General features: G+C 44.3%; 1 protein-coding gene and 1 long non-coding RNA gene across 2 annotated transcripts; one reads left to right on the top strand and one right to left on the bottom strand.

Moving 5' to 3' along the window:
* Positions 1 to 286: 286 nt before the first annotated feature.
* Positions 287 to 18,749, bottom strand: PLA2G10 (phospholipase A2 group X). The gene is made up of 5 exons (XM_052679491.1): positions 11,216 to 18,749; positions 7,959 to 9,895; positions 3,816 to 3,981; positions 1,433 to 1,539; positions 287 to 469 (listed from the first exon to the last, which is right to left on the bottom strand). The coding sequence occupies exons 2-5, from the start codon at positions 8,383 to 8,385 to the stop codon at positions 324 to 326; spliced, it is 846 nt and encodes a 281-aa protein (XP_052535451.1). The 5' UTR covers positions 8,386 to 9,895; positions 11,216 to 18,749; the 3' UTR covers positions 287 to 323.
* Positions 1,522 to 7,172, top strand: LOC128078863 (uncharacterized). The gene is made up of 3 exons (XR_008205883.1): positions 1,522 to 3,208; positions 3,507 to 3,618; positions 4,055 to 7,172. It is a non-coding gene; the product is annotated as an uncharacterized LOC128078863 (long non-coding RNA).
* Positions 18,750 to 19,632: the final 883 nt, after the last annotated feature.

Genomic DNA, 19,632 nt, shown 5'->3' with positions numbered 1-19,632 from the left:
ACTCTGATGGGAAAGGTAGCCAGCCCAAGCCATTCTGTGATTCAGACAAATCAGTCAATTACACCTTAAACTGATAAATACTAAAGAAGAATTTGAGCTTAGTAAAGAAACGCTTAAACCAAATTACTGAACTTGGTTTTTGTCCATGTATTGTAGAAAGTAAATAAGAAGAGAAGTGTTTACTTTGGCCATTCTAAGGCAGAGGAGTGGCAGGAGGGAAGGACGAGAAAGAGAAAAATCATTTCCTATCACTACTGTGACAAAAGCCATCTTTGCAGATTTCGAGTAAGTACAGAGTTTTCATAGGGGCTGATGTTGTGTATTTAATATCTACACAAAGGTTGAACCTCACCACACATCATATCTGGCCACAGGAGGTACTTGGTATGGTAGGGAGCTTTAGAAAAGCATTTGGCAGCTTCACGATCACATTCACATGCCATTTTTTGACACTTGTCTTCTAGTGATTCTGAAAGAAAACAAAGTAGGTTTGATTCTAGTTTGAAGTAGTAATAATAAAAATACCCAATGAAAGTACAATTACTGCCTCCCACGTTCACCATATGGTGTTCATTACCTTTCATAGAACAGCAGTAATGTTTCATTTTGCTCTTGTAGTCGAAATGCAATAGGAACTGCACTAAGCTTTAGTAATGCACCGCTTTCGTGTATTAGGAATTCTTCCATCTTCAGACTGAGCTCCATGCAAGGACAGCTCAGCAATAGAGGATACATAAGCATGGTTTGCTTCAGCAAAACATCTGTAGTGCCTTTCAAAAGGAACTCTGATAAACAGTTCCTCTTTGGGAAGCGGTGGGTGCCCCTCCTGCATGTCCTTCTGGGGCAGAAATCGGGAAAAACGTTTCCATTTCACGTGCACTTTGATCTGTTACAGGATGTAGCATTAAAAATTGCATATGTGCAATAAAGGATGCAAGAATGCTCCATTTTCAGCTTAAATCCCACCTCCCCTTGCTTACTGCCACTTCCTCTTTACTAGGGAATTCGGTAAGAAATTGAAGGATCGGAGCAATGGAGGAAATTAGCGAGTAGAGGGTCTGTGTGGGGCAGGGTGTGGTGTAACGTGGGCTCCCTCAGACACGGCAGCTGTCTGTAGCTGGAGTGAAAAGGTGGCCAGCGTCATTTCTGTGCTGTGCGTTTGGTCCGGATTTTTAGTGCTACTGAAAGAGTACTGGAAACTTGCAGACTGGAATTCTGGTTGTGTGTCAGCAAGTGGGAATTTAGAAGAGGAAATTGGATTCGGTTGGAGAGCCGTACTTTCTGGAAACACAGCCTGCTCTGGCAAAGAAGTCAGAAATGGAGGGAAGGCAGAGTAAGGATTTTGTGGTTAGTTAATGAATGTCTTTCTGTGAAGTCCCTGAGACAATTGGTACAAGTCAAACTAAACCCACAGCCAGAGCTGTCCACTCACCACACACAGCAGTGTTGTCCTCGCATTCCCAGTGGTAACTTTCTATCTTGGGGTGACAGCCTGCTTGCTCTGCCTTACCGTAGCAGCAGTCGTGGTTAAAGCAGCACCTAGGAATAACAGAAACGGGCTTGCCTTAATGCATGCTGTGGTAATTTACAGCCACGTATCTGGATGGTTTTGAGTGGCACGTTTCTATAGGTGATAGGAATGAAATAATCCATGCAAACAGTTACCTACTCAGGAATCAAAACAAGGTAATTGGTTAGTAGGTATGATGAAGAACATTTTGCCTGTATTATGATTGAAGTGTCTGCTACGTGTTGAACTCATTGAACTTCCCCTGTGTTTTCATCCATGAGAATCTGAAATGTTTTCAGTTTGCAATAAAGTAACTACTTCAGAAGGTAAGCCCTTTCTGCAGCATCTCTCTAGGTGATGATTAAACACCAGCACAGTTTGCCAGATAATAACTGCCTTATTTTTCTTCCAATTGTTGATGTTATTGTAGCAGTTGCTAACAGCGGACCTGTTAGGCCATAGCATATCAGCCCAGATGTCTTACTGCAAACCAGCTGCTCTTTTTGACTCAGTGGAAGAACAGGATGTATCAGTGAGCTCTTTGTATTCAGTCACTCCATTTCCGCCTAAAAGCATCGTATTACTGTAGGCACGTGATGTTTAGGTGGTGTTCAGCTTGCCTGAGGAACTTGTCTGCAATAGAGCTCACAGCACTTTTTCCCACTTGCAATTACTACTTTTTTTTTTCCCCATGCTTATTAAATGATTACCAATCTTCATTTAAACATCCTGCAGTGCTGAACAGTTGACCATCACAATGCCTGTGAAGTAGCTCAGTGCATCCATTCTAGGTAGGAATAAGTCTTCCAAAAAAAAACAATCAAAAATCTGCACTCGGAGCGTTGGTAGCAGGACTAACAGGAATGACCCAGCAACAGGGCTGCTTTTGCCACAGCTTTGTGCCAGTCTTCATGTGGTTACAAAAAATGGTAGTCTACAAAAATATGGCTTAATTTTTTACAATAGCTTTTAAGCCTTTGAAGAATAGAACATGTTTCTGGATTTTTAGATGTTGTCTTGTAAAAGCAATACAGAAAGCAGTTGTCTCCATGTGCACGTTTATAAGTGATAGGGATACATCTAAGAGGCAGTAACTATTATGTGAATAATTTACTTGTTAGCAGATCGCATTCTGAATGTAAGCAGTCCACAGGACAGCTTATAACTTTAAGAAATACTTGGTGAGAGCGTTTGATGCTACGCGTTAATTAGCACTGTTCCTGATCAAATGCAGAAGCAGAGTAAACATGCTCACTTCTACCTTGTTCTTAGTGCCATGTGGCTGCTAAAACCCAGCCACAAATAATGAGCCGTGCTCTGAGAGGAGCCTTCTTGTTACCATGGGACTTTACAGAAGTGAAAATCGGACCTACAAGGCAAGACTGGCAAACTGCAAATGCTCCATCCTTATCTTCAGATATGTAAGTGACCAAGAACAGGGCCTTCTTTTCCTATGTGTTCCAGCCATCAAAGTAGCAGCCTCGAGAATAATAGCATTTTATACCCAAAGGCCTGAAATACGTTGGCAAAGGCTCTAGAGGTGTAAGGTCTGACCACAAAAGCTTCAGATACTGGCTTTCTGTATGTTCTGCTCTAGTGGTAAACATCAGGTGTTTTCCTTCTGATTTACAGTAGTACCTGTCTGCTAAGTGGGAACTTGAGCTGCAGTGTGTGGTGGGGAGGTGCATCACTGTAATGGTAAGCTTGAAAATGTGAACCCTTATGTAACTGTTGTCACCAGGAAATCATCTTCCTGTCAGCTAATGTTCAATTATAAATTAAATTAATGCCAGTCAGTGCAATGAGACCTAGTGCTAAATATGAGGACTGTTTTTCATGCTCATTTTCGTAAGAACTTGTTATTATTTTTACTCAAATGTTATTTTTATCAGATTGAATTTCACACAGTTTTGTGTCTTATTTTGAATACTAATAGAGTGGGCTGAGCAGAACTAAAATAAAAAGATTTTTTCAATGCCTTTTTTTTTTTTAATAGACTGAATGTTTGTGCTTTTAAAACTTCTCCAAGAAGTCTTTAGTTCTTCAGCTCTTGGCCAAGCAGTAACAGCTAGGAAACTATGTTGTACTGTGAGGCCAGTGTTGGCAAGGTAAGAATTTCAGCTGAAGACTCACATAGATCTACACCAATGCCATTTTAATGCTTCACGGTTTCTTAGCACTCTGAACTGTGTTTAAACTCAGTTCCACGTTGATGTTAACTGGGCCTAACTGACAATTCAGACTTCTTGCTTTGGTATTTGCAAGCATTCAGCACTTTGCTACCCAGATAAGAAGTTATGCTTACCAGTCCACTCTGTCCTTGGGCCATCCCCTTCCTCCCAGGCCGCAGTAGCACCCATAGCGTAGGTAGGCAAAAGGAGACCGCCCTGTAGTGCATCTGATGGCTCCAGCTAATTCAAGAATTCCTCTTCGGTTCCTAACGTGGGCTTCCCCCAAAGTGCCTCCATAAACTGTGGAAGAAAAACTGTTTACTTTGTATTGGATGAAATACTCAGACACAGCATTTTCGTTTTTTTCTTCTAGCTATGATAATGAATATCAGGACTTCAGAGACTGTTCTGGAATCTCTGTGGTGCTCTTGTGGATACCTGGTCATGTCTGCTTCCTTTGCAGCTCTGAAGTAACAGGTTTCAGCTCTGGGTAGTAGAAGAGTACCTTTGAGGCATAACCAAACTGTTATCTCTACAACAGCATTGCAAGAGTTACTTTCACACGCAGTGCATTCCTGGCTGAAAAAAAACTTACAGAGCAACTGCAGTGCTACAAATGGAGCAGCTTGCACTCCTGAGTGTTTGGGGAGATTTGGCTGGAGTTGTGTGGTGGCCAAAGGAACTGTGACAGCAGTTGATGGCAAAGCTGGGGCTGCTTGAGTGATGGTTGTAACTGAGGAAACCCCTGAGGGAAGTGAAGAATTTACGGAGTGTAGCAGTTCCTGGGCAGTGGGGAAAGAAGATGCAGGAGGGGTAGAGAACAGGAAGACAAAGGCAAGACTTTGTAAATTCTATTCCTGGTTGCATCAGGGAATTGTTTGCCAACTTTGGAGAAATCCCAATCCCTTATTTAAATCCAGGTAAGGTGGAAGCAGTGAACTGTGTTCTCCCTGGGGAGCTCAAGTGTAATTCCCGGAAGTGTGCCATGTAAGCTAAAGAAAAGGAAACAAACTTGTTCTTGCAGTTTGTTTATATTAGAGCTCCTAGTCATCCAGGTGCAAACCAAGACTGCGCAGTACCAGGTGCTGTGAATATGACTGCAGGAAAGGTCTGTTGCAAGAGCGCTGTGACCTGAGTGTGACGGCAGCAATGAAGGAGACTCCTGGAACCCGCAGAACTACAGAAGCAGCAAGGGTATCAGCATGGTAAGGGTTGCATGAGTGTATAAGCAGCCTAAAACCATTTCCAGAATATTTTATCAGAACTTCTGTGGGATAAAATCCAAAAATTGAAAAGTGGAGTGACATACTTGTGCAATTCCACATAGTTTATGATTAAGATGCATTTTTAAGTTGTTCTGTGACATTTGTTGTTACAGCGGTTGCTCATTTCTTGTCGGGATGGGAATATCCCCGAGGGTTCCATTGTGCATTCCTGAAAAAGCAGCCATGCTTTTACTAGGCCATTTGGGGGTAACTCCTGTTTTTAAGCGTGGAATGGATCTTATTTGTCTGTGAGTTTTCTTTTTTGTCGTGCAAATCGTGTGTGGCTGCATTGGAGACAATACTGTGGCTGAGGAAAAAGGGAGGGAACCAGACTGGGTTTAATTTGTTGGCTTAATGATGTGTACGAGAAATTACAAATGCATTGCTGTGATATGCAGAGGTCACAGGAAATAAGTACAAGCAAGTGTACAAAGATACTCTGCAGCGAGACAGTTTGAGTCTAGACAGTTAGAGCTTTCAAAAAGCTTGCAATATTTAATTCCTGTGATCATCACGTATCTGGAATTGTGACTGCCTTTGCTGAAATTTCAGCTGATGAGATAAAGCTTTAGAGAAGGGTTTTTGGAGGGGAGGGTGAAAGCCAGACCAGCCCCAAAGCCCTGAGGAGGTCTGTCCACGTAAATGGGTGCCAGGCAGCCGCTTTACAAGTGGAGGTCAAAGGGAAAACAAATCCATACCAATCCCAGCATGGCTCTAGGCACTGCTTCTGTCCCCACTGCTGTTTGACAAACTCTGCAGTTGTCTTTGTGATTTTAATAACTAAGTCACGGAGATTAGAGGCTGTGCATGGCTTTCTGAAGAGTGAAATTAAGTAAGTGAAGACAGCCTGAGAGCAAGTAGAGAGAGAACAGGCTGAGAGAAAGTAGCACCAGGTAATCCTTTATGGTTGTGTTGCGCTTGATTTCAAATCTGTAATTTTGTTGCCCACATTGGAGTCCTGCCATTGGAGCTTAAACTTCTGGATTGCTGCCTATGCAGGCCCTTGAGAACTTGGATTGTGCTGTACATTGTGTCATGATTATCATGTCTTTGCAAGATATTTTCTGCCACACCTTCCTATATAATTTTTCCTGGCTTTCTGGCTGCCTACCTTGCAATAATATTTAAAACAAACAAACAAACAGCAGTCCCTTAAATTTCTGTTTGCATGTGGGGGGAAAAAGGCACTTAAGAAGCATAGTCTTTTGTGTTGTGCTGTACTTCCTACACCTTTTTCCCTTTGCAAGGGTCGCAAAGTTTTTCGATACTGTATTTTTATTGAGATACAGAGCTTTACGTGAACTGAGATACACAGCTGCATTAATCATTGGCATCCTGTATAGTCCATGTGGATTTTACAAGAAATTCTAAGCCATGCTATCAAAGGCGGAGGCCACAGAAACATTTTTGATGTCAAGTATATTTAGGATTACCTATAGTGATGTTTTCTTGTAAGGTCATAGTGTTCCAGTAGTTTGGAGGTTGAGAACTAGGAGTGAGCAGTTTTTCTGATGCATCTCCCAGGTCCTGCCAGGAGTGGATGCCCTCAAACTGTATGCGTTACCACTTCTTTTCTTTTTCTGGCTTAGATTTGTCCACTGGTTTCATAAGCCCTCAGGAACGGCCTTTCTCACCTCATCTCTTTGCCCAGACTACTGCCATACACAACTACAGCTTATAGAAATAGCAAACTTCTTTGGACAGATACATTTGCCTGATAGTGCAGCACAAGCATTGAGAAAGAGGTAAATTACCTTTCCCTCCCTGCTCCCTGCCTACGGAACGGGTGAGTGCGAAGCCTGACTCAGAGCCATCAGGCTGAAGGCAGGCCCTCTCTGTAATGATCACTCCAGGCTGCCACAAGCAGTGAAACAGTCTTTCATCGCTTCCCTTGATGTTCTTGCTGAGGTTTGGACCAAGCAAGGATGAAGGCTTGGAGGAGGAACAAAGTGCAGAAAGAATAACAGGGGCACGCTGAGGTCAGGAAGTGGAATTGGGGCAGTGAGTCCAGTGGGACCTTCTGCTGGCCCCATCGTGTGAGCGCCTTCCCTGGTCTTTAATCCTGTGATTGCCCTTCCTTCCTCCCCCCAGCCCCTGCTCAGCTTGTACAGAGGACCTGCTTCAGGAATGAGTGGGACGTGTGAAGAAGTGCAGGAAGACAAAGGAGAATCTCTTTAGGCAGCTGAGTGCTCTTCTGGAAAAGTGGCTTTTATCCTAGCGGTGCAGCAGGAGCCGCGCTCTGCCTGTTGAGCCGCGCTCTGCCTGCGCTCCATGCCTGCGCCCGGTGCTCCTGGGCTGGGGGCCGAGGGGGCGCAGTGAGAGCCGGGCTGTGCCGCGCTCTGTCGTGGGGCAGTGCTAAATAGTGTGGGGTTCTTTCACGACACCGCAGGAACCTAAAATTAGTGGATGCTTTTCTGTGCACTAACTGCTTAGAAAGGAGGGTATATAGCTCCACAGGAGCATGGAAGAAATACGTTCAGTCAGGTTCTGCATTGATGAGTACCTCAGAAAATCTATGAAGAAATGAACTGTAAACTATTACAACTGCTCTCTATTACGGGACACCTATTTAATAAGCAGGAGCCAAAAAATTAAATATTTGCTAAGTGCGTTGTCTGCGAGGGTAAGGCAGGAGGTGGGGGTCCTGTAATTACTGACCCACCCGTACCTTATTCACTGCGCCCGCCTCGCTCTGCGCCGTGCCGCCGCGAGCAGCGCCTACGATGTGTCCCGGCACGGCGCCTCGGCGGGCGAGCAGCCGGCTGCCCTACGTGCGGGCTGCAGTCTGGTTGGAGATCCTGAACTTGAAACATGAAGTTTAAGAGTAAAGGGAAGACGAGTCAAAGGACCTCCAGCGCGGCAGCTCCGTGATGCCCGGCAGCGGACAGGCGGCTCTCCCGGCCGCAGCGGGCCGGCCGCTTCTCGGGAGGGAAGATGCGCCTCGCCGCGTCTCTCCGAGGGCTGCCCGCTCCGCCCCAACCCCCGCCTCAGCTCCCGGGAAGCGGCACTCACCGGCGGCGAGCAGCAGCAGCAGCACCAACGGCAGCGGGGCCGGGCGGCGGGGCTCCATGTGCGGCGCGGCGGGCGGGGACGCGGCTCCGGGCAGCGCTGCAGCGCTCTGGCAGCGGCGTGTAGGTGTGAGCCGGCTATAAAGGGCTGCTGCTCCTGCCCCGGTCGGGTCCCCGCAGCCGGGGCCGCGGACCGCGCTCTGTCCGTCCCGCCAGAAGGGAGGGGCTGCGGCTGCGGCCCGGGAGCTCCGCCGGCGGTAACGCGCCCGATCGCTCCGCTCCGGAGCTGCGGCGCCGGGGCGGTTGATCAGCGCTGGCGGAGCGGGGCTGCGGGGAGAGGAGCGTGGAGCCTCCCAGCCAAGCAGCCTTATCCTGGAGGGATGCTCTGCCGTGGGGCGTTTTTTGTTTTTTTTTTTTTTTTTCCCAGTCATGTCATCTTTTGGTCTTTTTTCCCTTTTTCCCCTTCTAACTCTGCAGTTATATTGAAACAGCAGGATGCCACCTTCCCACCGTTCATTGCCCCTCTCAGTGCACAGTGCCACTTCTATACAACTTCCCTTCACTGTTGTGCTGTGATTTTTTCATCACGCCTTTGATAACTGTGTGGAAACTGCTGCGTTCCATGCCGATGCTCCCCGCAGTCCCAGCCCTCGCTATGCTGGGCCTTCGTTTTGGTGTTGGCTTTCTCTCCTGCGGCACTGGCACCCTTTGGGATGGGAACACCACTGGGGATAAACTCAAAGTTAGAAAGAAAGACAGTGGTTTCTTTCTTTCAATGGGATAAACGAGAACTCGTTCTCAGTCATCTTACAATTGGAAAGCAGCCTGAAGGTTGTTTATTTGTTTGGTTTTGTAGTGAACAGTATTTTCACCAAAGAAATAGAATATTTTTGCATATGCATACTGAAGAATTATTCTTTTGCCTTAAAATAATCTCACTTCTGTTTTAGATATCGTTCCTTTTCCATCAGAAGTAGAAATCATACATGGTCTGATTCCAGAGGACAGGAAGCATGCACAGACTGATCGGGTTTGGTTTTGTTGCGCTGCCGCCGGTCCGCGCTCTGGATGTTTGTGTTGGCACAGAGGAGGCCGGTGGGGAGGCACCGATGTCGGTGTGCCTTCGCGCAGCTGCACGCAGAACGCCAGCACGTCCATGGCAGCCCAGGCAAAGCTGCGCACCGTGCCTGAAGCAGACGCGGTCGCGGAGCGAACCTTGCAGAGCAGAAGGAAGCGCGGCGCCCGGCTGAGAGCTGTGCTGCACGGAGGGATGGCGGGTGGTGGCCCGGGGTGCTGCGCTGTGCTCTGCTGGCAGCTGCCTGCGCGGCCGCTCCTGATGGACGGGACGCGGTGGCCACGTGCTGCCGTGCGTCCAAACCTGCGGTGCTGCCGGCGCCGTGCAGCGCAGCTCCTGCTCTGCTTCCCGTGGGCTCGCGTGTCAGAGAGAGAACGGCCTGTGGCAAACATCGCTGTTGTCGGTGACCTGGAAAAGGTGTTGCTGATGTCACAACAGAAAATCCGTAACTTTGGGATAGAATTGATTTATTTTTGAGATTTTGTCGCTACCGCCATCAAGTGGGTCAAAGCAATTTCCTCATTACTCATGGAGTCACACTGCTAATTGCTGTTGCACTATTTTTGTATTGTCACTTGTACATTATTTGTTTACTGACTCTTCCGGTCAGTAAGTCACACCTATTACAGTGTTCTAATAGCTCTCAACAGCAGTTTAGTGAAACTTCCAGTTGAACAGTGTCCCATCCAGCATGCCATCGGATATGACAGTGAGAACAGTGTCCAAGGGAGCAACGTGGATAGTCTGGTATGTTTGCCCTTCAGGAGACGGGGTGCCATGTGCTGCTGCTGGGTTAGTGCAGCTGACGAGGATTTTTCATCTAAGCTGGCTAATTCTTCTCTAAGTATCACGTGTGCGTTACCCAGCTGCCATGAAAAGCAAACAAACCAACAAACCATTAACGTTGAGGGGAGGTGGCACATGCAGAAATTGTACATAAACAGTTTGAATGGAAACAGAGCCATCCTGTTGGTATTCTGCGGCCCTGAGAAATGCTCTACTACAACAGGAGAGAGGTCGACAGCGTGCTATCAGGGATTCCACAGCTGCTCTTTCTGTAGAGAGCACAGAAACTGATTTCTGCAGAATCTTTGAGGCTATCGGTGGTGATCGTGTCTGTGAGTGCCTTTTCCACTCCTCTGTCATTATATATGCTACCCCACGTGTCATCTTTGAGTTAGAAAAACATTGTTCTCTGGGGGAAGGGCAGTAATCTCAGAATCACTGCTAAGAATCACGTGAGACTGACATGCTCAGACTGCAGCTGCTGTCAGAAGGCAGACGAAGACGCAGTGTGATGCTGTATGAAGAAATGAAATAAGGGATGCAAGTCAGGAGTGCTGTTTCATGTGAATTGTGATCAAAGTTTGGAGGAGAGCATTGCATGAACCCGGGGCAAAAAAATCTCATGATAGGAAACATTTTATTCAAGGAATTGGGTTGCAAGTTAATTGCCATGCTGTACAGCTAAGAAAAAACGCTACAAGCATTTGAAGCTTATGTATGAGACTTCACATTCCCTCTACATTTTTAAATGATATTTAAGTACTGCAAGTGTTATATCCACGCTTTCTGGTGTTCCTTCTTTCTGAAGCACCTGGTGACCTGGTGTAAGCTCTATGTCACAGGTGATGCCTACTTTCTTACTCATGAATTCTCACTTTATGTGAACTGGAGCTGTGTGAGGGTGGGAGAAGCATTTGCTTTTCAAATATCCTCAACCAAGGCTGCGTGCACTCAGTGGCAGTTTTAAGTTGTTTTGAACTCTGAGGAATAGATGAATGTAATTGAGACTTATCATTGTAGGGAACATTCGCAGCGTAAAAATATGGGCAAACTTGTTAAGTGGGCTCAGCAAGTTTACTTTTTTTCAGTGTCTGTGATTCAGTTTCCTTACGTATAGAATGGGAGCTTTAGTCTGCACATGTAGCGAGACAACCGAGTAAAAACGTGTCAGCACAGCCTGGAATAGCATCACTGCGAGTGCCAGTGATTGGCTTCCAGCCAGCAGGAGAAGGCGGCGATTTTGAGCACGGCGCGCAGGTGTGTCTGCGCTGAGCGGTTGCACAGCTGCATTTTTCAGGCAACAGAATTCATTCCGTTAGCACTTCTTATTTAGTAAAAGCAGCTGTTTTAACTGAGAAATCAGAAAGCACTGACCTTGGCCAAGGTTGGCGTGCACGTACCTGTGTGTCCTTACGGACGTACTCATCGCTTAGCTATGATGACCATCTCTGGTGCTGATGATGATTGTAGTATCAGGGCGTGTAGGTATATAAGATAAGTCCTACAAAATCAGGATTCTACTATGTTAAGCATGTTATGATTACTCCGTGTGACATATTTCCTATCTGCTGGATTACTGAACTAAGCAAACTGAACTAAGAACGAACAGTGGAAGAAATTATTTTCCCCATTGTTAGAGATGGAAATGGAAGCGGGGTGATTTGCTTGTGGTCTCACGTGAGAGGTACAGAGCTGGGGAAGCACACTTTGATGTCCAGTGCCCCAACTTAACTCCCAAGTTAGGTTCTAGAACACCAGTTCCTGGAAGAAATCTGGTAAAGAAAAAATGTTCCTCACTGTGAAGGTATCAGAATAATTAAATCCGAAGAGTTCCTTCCCAGCAGCAAGTCAACGGACTGCGTATGATTGCCGTATGTGGCAAATGGTTCTGAGTTGGGTTTTCTCAAACACTGGCAGGGACACAGGTTTGGCCTGCACCCCTTTCTATGTTCCTCCAGGTACCCGATGTCCCAGTAGTGCACAGTCAACCTTTTTACCACCATCTTCACTGAACAAAGTCTCTTCCAGAATTTGTTTGGGAATGTGCAGCCTCTGTTCTCACTTCTTAGAAGTTTGGCTGACTTCTCTTTCACCTACCCCTCCTCTGTTCTTTTTCACACCAATGCTTCCTGTTTACCAATGTTTTCTTCAGCTCGTGTTGTTGGGGATGTTGTTCCATAAGCTGTAAGGGTTATAAGGCATAATTTGGACAGAGAGACTCACGTGAAGGATCAGAAAATGTTCCACTGAACCAGACTGTGATGCTTCTTGGTACCATCTCATAAATCCACTTCTGGCATAGAGAACACAATCCAGTTTCAATTTAAGATTGCACCAGTCTATCCTGGTATCGTACAACCTGGAATGTCTTCGGAAGCTTCTGAGTACAGGAGAGAATTTTGGGAACCATGTCTATAGTGCTGTTGTAGTGAGTCGTGCCCGTTCCGTAGCAATGCTGTGCCAGTGCAGAGCTGCACATAACAGCTGTGTGCTAGAAAGGCTGTTATTACATAAATGTTCTTGAAACTGGCTTACAGTTACAGTGTGTGAAGAGGAGCTAAATGACTCCTACAGCATTCTTTTCTACATCAGGCTTTTTTTTTTTGTTTGGTTTGGTTCTGTTCCAGATTCTGCTCTCTCCTCAACTGTGATGGCTACCAGCACAAAGTCCATCCTGTGCCTTCCATCACCCAGGCAAAGAACAAACTGTAAGTGTGTTCTTGGAGCACCATTCACATATTTATGCAAAACTGTCCTTTTTTACAATATGGAAATATCATCTGTCTTTGAGCAAAGCCACAAATTAGCAGATTGTGGTGAAGGAATCTATAAATAATTTCTGACTTTCTTAGCTCTCGAGTTTTGACACCCATCTGTCTGTTCCAGAGGATTTACTACATGCTGTAAATCAAGTTCTGTGTTACAGCATTTGCTGTAACAGAAGAGACCCAGGCCTGCTTCCCGTGGATCCTAGGGCTGCTTTTGACTTTTCTACCTCAGTAGGAAGAGTTAAAGCAATGCAACTCTTCCATTAGTTTTTGTAAAACAGAAGTTGAAAGCTCTAGCATAACACTGTAAGGATGGTTGACTTGCTTTCTTTTATAGAGGTTACATCAACTTGGGTTCCTGCATTGGCTGCTGTAATGACCAGGATGCTGGGATCAAGTGAACTCTCACCAAGTTTGTGGGCGATAGCAAATTGGGGGGAGTGGCTGATACACTGGAGGGCAGGGCTGCTGCAGATGGCCCTGGTCAGACTGGAAAAATGAGCTGTCAGGACCTCGTGAAGTTCAGACAGAGCCCTGTACAGGGGCTGACACAACCCTGTGTGGGAGGACAGGCTGGGAGCTGTCTAGGGAGCAGCTTGGTAGATTAGCCAGGGGTCACAGTGGACGAGTCAGCTGTGTGGCCTTGCAAGCAAATGTGTCCAGCTGCACACTGGGCTGAGTACAGCCGGTAGGGTTGGAAGAAAATCATGTTTCCCACCTACTTGTCACCCATGAGACTTACATCTGGAACACTGTCCATAGTTTTGGACACATAGAAGACACATGCTTGTCTACTAAAATGAGACCAGTGAAGGCCACCGGAGGGCTCAGGGAGAGAGAAGCTGATGGAGGTGGGTTTGGTTAGCTTTAAAGATGATGACGGCGAGAGGGTTGTAGAGAAGGAGAAGCTTGGAACAACGGGCAAACGGTAATAAGCTGCAACATGGAAAATCTAATAAACAAAACCTATATGTCTACTTACATCTAATAAATACATCTATAGAGGTACATATGTGTACATCTCAGCTGAAGCAACCTGCTCTAACGGGACGTGCCTTGAGCAGAAAGCTGTACTGCAGACATGCAGAAGCTCCTTGCTACTTACAGACATGTTTCTATGAATTCATGATGTGAAAGCAGACAGCTTCAAACTAGCAGTTCCACCTTACCAAGCAAAGAGACTCTTACACCACTTTTAGATTTGCCAGAAGTTTTTTCATGAAATGGCGAAATGATGAAGCAGGAAGGGCAGCATGTCTGTTCTGTTGCAATAAGAAATGCACTGAAAATTAGTTTTGCATGTATCAAGAACTATGCTATGTAAATACAAAAGAGAAATAGTGTTATTTATTATACTATTATATATTATATGTAGTATATTATTTATATTAATTCTATTACTATATAATAAAAATTATATATTATCAGTTATTTATACTGATTTCAAAGAGACCTGGCACTCTCTTTGCCTGCTTTTATTGTTTGCATTGCTTTCCCATCACCAGAAGCAGTGTCCTCTTCATAAAGAGCTGCTTTTCTACCTTTACAATTCACTGTTCTGAAATTCAGTTCCTGTGCATTTGTCCTTGTTGCCCTTACTCAAATATTCTTCCAGTTCTGTTGTATTCTTACTGAGATGGGGGAAAGCTGCAGAACTGCACACAGCAAAGATGAAGGTGGCCTTTAGACTAGAAGAGACTGTGTGGAGTGTATTCCTTCGGGAGGGACGAGATACAAATGCACCTACTGTCACTCTGTGCACCCTCAGAAGAAAGGGAAGCACAAAGAAGCCCTTGTTTGTTCCAGCCTATAGAATCATAAGCCCTTCCCTAGTTGTGGGAAATAAATGTTCTTAAACCTAACCTTCTAATTTTCTACTCCTGTTTGGAGTTCTTTAATGAATGTTTCATTGCTGCACAAGTTATTTCCTCTCTCAGAAAGAAGAAGAGCTAAACCTTTATTAGTTTATGGTCCATGTGCTCCATAGGAAGGATTTGTGAGGAACAGATAATCACTGCTTGTTTCCAAGTCTTATTCAGAAGGGAGGATCAAGGGGAGACGTGCACAAAATATAATTATGTGGCAATTCTAATTCATGTTATTCTGTACAATATCATACTGAGCTGGTTTGTTTGTTTGTTTGTTTGTTTGTTTTTCTCTTTCTGACAGCCACCAAGGAAAATAACTGTATTAAGCAGACTTAAAATGCAAAGCAAAGTTGTCAATTATCTGTAATGATTTCATCTCTGATCCTGAGGAAAGGAGCGCACCTTCCGCTGACCAGAAATAGTTTGAGCATTAAATGACCCCTTTTGTTCATATAAAGAAAAAAATATTGTTAATCATAGCACATATATTACAGTTTTCTATCATTGGCATAATGAGCTGATTACCTCACAACTGGGAGAACTGGAATTAGGTGGGTGCCTTAATGATCAGCCCTTCTGCAGGCTGAAGGAAGAGGAGGAGCTGCAGGAGCCCAAATTTTGTGTTAAATACTGGACTTAGGGGCTGATGTGAGAACACCAAGAAGCATGATCGCTCAGGAAAGGGGCACCATCAGAAAGGTGTGTAGGTTTAAAAACAAGCAGTTCAAATATTGAGACGCAGGACAGCTGAAGCTCCATACAAAATTGCAGCAAGATAGGGAGGACAAACGTCCACTGCCACACTTGCAGTGCATTAAAGTGGGTGAGGGCAGCTTATTCTGCTGATATTTATAATGCTGCATTGTAAGAGACTTTAACAAAGCTGACATGTCTGAAATATATACATATAGAGCAATCTCAGATGGCAGACGTTTCCTTTTAAAATAGCTTCTAACAACGATTTAGCATAATTACACATGCTCTGCATTGAGGTTTGGAAGAATGTTAACTCTCCTGTCAATTGAAAACCTCCTTTTGTATGCAGTCAGTGGGTGGGGTGCCACATTTTAGAGTACCGTTTTCCAGTTTAAAATAAAACCAACAAAACTAAATAACAAACCACCACAAACATGACAAAGAAAAACCAGCCACCTACAGCTTGTTTTGTTTGGGTCTTGGGGGCGTACAAGCTTAAAACTGAAATTTTGTGGAATTATGAGTGGCTAGAAACATAAAAGAGGCTTGATAGCACACAGGAAAAGAGCAGAAAATTAATGTAAACACAGTTAACACAAAGGTATGAGAGAGAAGAGAATGGCAACGCTACCTAAAAGCACTGCCTCAAGACTTCAGCTTTGCTGCTGAGTGCACGCTGCCACAGGCACTGCTGCTGTTGGGAAAGATTCTGCTCCTCCATCAGGGCCATTGTTTGCAACTGTTGATGTGGATTCTCTTCCTTACCACAAAATGAGAACTTTGTGAAATTGAGTAGTTGTGTTAGGTAATTTTATGGGACTCTTAGCACCTCTGAAACTGCATATACTTAGGTGTAATTTGTGTATACCCACGTGCTTATGCCATGGGCTTGCAGCAGAAGCTATTAAGTTGAGCAGTGCTAGCACCATGACTTACACTGGCTTCCCAAAAATCTTGAGCTATGGACCCTTTCAGATGAGTGAAAAAATGAGGCAATGCTATTTTCCCAGGTAGGAATGAAGGGTGAATGCTACAAGTACATTTTATCTGGAGAGTGTGTGTGAATATGCCTGGGGAAGGCAGGGAGACTTACTGCCCTGCTCCCTCAAAAAGCTGTGTTATGAACCCTTTATTTCAATAACAATGTTAAGGAAAAAGGAAAAACATACCATGGCTTTGCTGCCTAGCAATATGAGAACAGAAATAAGCCCAAACAAGCTAGCCAAATGCGCCAGCAAAGTCCATTGTCTTTTGTCATTTTCTGTCCAAAGGTACTTCCCCTGAAAGAATCCAGTGCAGGCTGACCACTCCTTATTTAAAGTTTTATTTCAATTCAGCTGTTTGGAGTACGACTTATTTGCCAAAGCAGCCTTCGCTTTGCTGTTTTAGGTAACAGATTATTAAAACAATTTTGCTTGTCATTATGTTCTCTAACATGAAGTGGAGTGAAATAAATGAACAAGTAAATGCTATTTTTCAGGACTTGGAATGCGTCATTGATGAATCTGAAGTCCTTATATGTATTTTTTTACTCAGCTCGAAAACTCTTTGCCATTTGTACCAGTGCAAACCTGAGTCTTGGATGACTTCTTTGATTTTTTGGAATAATCATGACTGTGAAGATCAGCTGATGAATAACTGCTTATAGAGTTTGCAGGAACTGAGATCCTTGCCTATAGCTCCACATTGCGATGGCTGCATCTGTATGTGAAGGGCCTGAGCTTCCGTTGCAGCACAAGAAAAAAAGTCAGAGATAAATAAGATCCAAACTAATGACTGAGGACTAGCTGTGATTAAGTAAGGCAATGTAGTGTAGCATTTAGCCATTTAGACCTAAGCCTGTCAAGCAGACTGTTCCGAAGTGTTAATAGCTTTCAGGATATGAGAGAGACAGTTTAGAGTATTTGAAGACACTTAACCTACTTAGCTCACCTAGGAAAAGGATAATCTCGTTGGCAGCCTTAATGAGGTTCTACCCAACTGTTGCTTCTACTCTGTGCTGAAAATGTGCAAAGAATTAGACTCTCTTTTTTAGTAACAGAAATGTAGCCAGCAAGAGTCTAGCTTGTGACTGGGAGCTTTTACCTCCCCCATCTTCTTTACGGGCAAATTTCAACTGCATATACAAGCTGTGATAGAAAAGAGATCAATCAGTCTTATCAGTTACATTATAGTTCTCTACTATTAAGCACCTGTTGTTGTAAATCCCTACGTATAAAGCCAAGGAAACAGGCAGGACAATACAGGCAGTGAATGGAACAAAGGCCTCTAGCTTGGATGCACCTGGAGCGTGTGTTACCCGATCAGCGAGGCCCTTCTGGGGAGCTGCACCAACAGCAGCTGCAGGGATGTTCTGTGAGAGCTGAAGGAAGCAATCTGGCATCGTTCAATTGAGCAGCAGAGCAAAAAAGAAAACGATAAAGTTCAGACCTGATGTAAACAGCTGAAGCTCATGATAATGGGTTTGCTCCTTACGTCAGGGATGTAAACATGGATTAGCAAGCAGGTCAGAAAATGGGTGTAATTCTCCTCAGCTCAGTCTCCAGTGTGCCTTTGTAATGTATGAACGAGTAAGGCAATGCTCAGAGAAAGCAGGAAACAGTAAAATAACCAACCAAATTAGGTGGGCCAAGACTGGTACGTTAAAGCTTTTTTAGCCACAATAAATAATAAGAACATAGTATGAAATGTTCAGATGTTTTTTCTTTTAGGAAAACTGCAACAAATAATTATAATAATGTTAACAAGGAAAATTTAAAGCTGCTCAGAAATAAGACACTGACAAATTAATACCTTCAGGATGTGCTTTCCACGTACCCTTGAAATATCTTGATCTCTATATAAGTCTATTTCATTTTTCATTTGGTGAATATTTCCTTGAGCAGTTAAAACATATATTCATGTCTGCCCCAAATTGACTGTTTTTACAGATGTTTAAACAAATCTTTTTTGAAACTTCCTGTTTTAATTATCGAGGAAGAGAGATTGCTTCCCAAAATACACATGGGGTTGGAATAACCCTATATTTGCAAATGACTGCTCATGGAAAGACACAATGTCATTATACCTAAATATGACAGAATCCTGGGTCTGGGAAGGAAGCAAGGACTATTTTCAAAACAGCAAGGCCAAAACATCTGCAGGGAAGGCATTCCGGGAGTTACCTTCATGCATCAGTAAGTTGCTTAGGTCAGAAGCTCCTGGGAGCTGTAATCCCAGTGTCAGAAGGTGTTTGAGAAGGGCTTTGGATGCTGCAGATAAAGCAACGCTCTGAAACAAGCGCGCTTCCACCTATCCAGCACTACCACTGGCAGCGGCGTAATTCTGGTGCTCAGGGGGTTCTGAGCTGATCTACTTTTCAACACTTGAATTACAAAAATGAGCCTGCTATTGCTTTGTTTCCTCTTCTAAGCCATTCTGTGGAATTTAAGATAAGTCCCTTTGCCTGTTTTGTTTTATCAGCTTAGCAGGAAAAAAAATAGAAGTCTGACCCTACTTCTGAAAGCGAGCTGCACCAATGCCTTCATTCCTATTTGCTCTAAGTCCCAATTCTTTATTAGTTCATGACTCTATTTAATCTAAAAAAGGGACTCTGTGATTATTTTGTTAATTAAGCACTCAGTCACAAATTGCAGGTTATTATATTATTCACAAGCCATAGCTTACATTAACAGCAAGGACTGCATCTACCAGTAAGTAAAGCAGCGAAGGGGAGATTCTTCTGGTTTTGTAACTACTGCTCAAAAGTCTACAGTGTTGTCAGGCTGCAGCCTGAGTCCTTGGTCTGAAAAGTGACACAAGGGCTTGGAGGACGCTGCCAGCCACTGCCACAGCAGTAAGGGTACATTCCACCAACTGCATCTCAGAGCACAGTCAGGGTGTTTTTGGAGTGCAGGATTCAGCTCTCTGGCTTAAAGATTTCATGGAATACCTAAGTAATGGCTAGCAACTCCAGTATCCACAGAAATGTCAGCCAGGAAAAAGAAAAATAAATCAAATCACAATTAGTCAGATTCAGCTACCTGAAGCTAATTACATAGACATGATAGAATTACAAAAAGCATCAGGCTGGAAAACATAAATATTACTTAATAACAGTGACAATCGTACTGGGTTTTGATCTTGCTTACAGAGAATGATTCAGGATTACCTGGTTAGGAGGGGAAGAATGCCCATGCTGAGCTTTTGTTCTCAGATTAGCTTCAGTCAACAAACTGCTGCATTGGAACAGCAACCGCTGAGTTCCTTCAGCAGATCTTTCTCCCGTTCCACAGGTGTTCTGACAAGTTCAGCGCCATCCCAGGCTACCACAAGTAACGAACCTGAGTAAGACAGTGTTTAGATTGATCTTTACAAGGTGCCTCGTAAAGTGTTACATGGTTTCTGTTGTTTCCATCACAGCCCCAGATACTGCCATTTCTGCAGCACAAGCTGCTAACTCTCCTTCTCTCTTGCACATTCTTTTTGGATGTCTGTTCCAGTGGA

Source organism: Tympanuchus pallidicinctus, unplaced genomic scaffold, assembly GCF_026119805.1.
Source record: "Tympanuchus pallidicinctus isolate F22 unplaced genomic scaffold, pur_lepc_1.0 scaffold18, whole genome shotgun sequence".
Taxonomy (NCBI): Eukaryota; Metazoa; Chordata; class Aves; order Galliformes; family Phasianidae; genus Tympanuchus; species Tympanuchus pallidicinctus.
The sequence above is the reverse complement of the archived record's forward strand: the minus strand, read 5'-3'. Positions and strand labels throughout refer to the sequence as shown.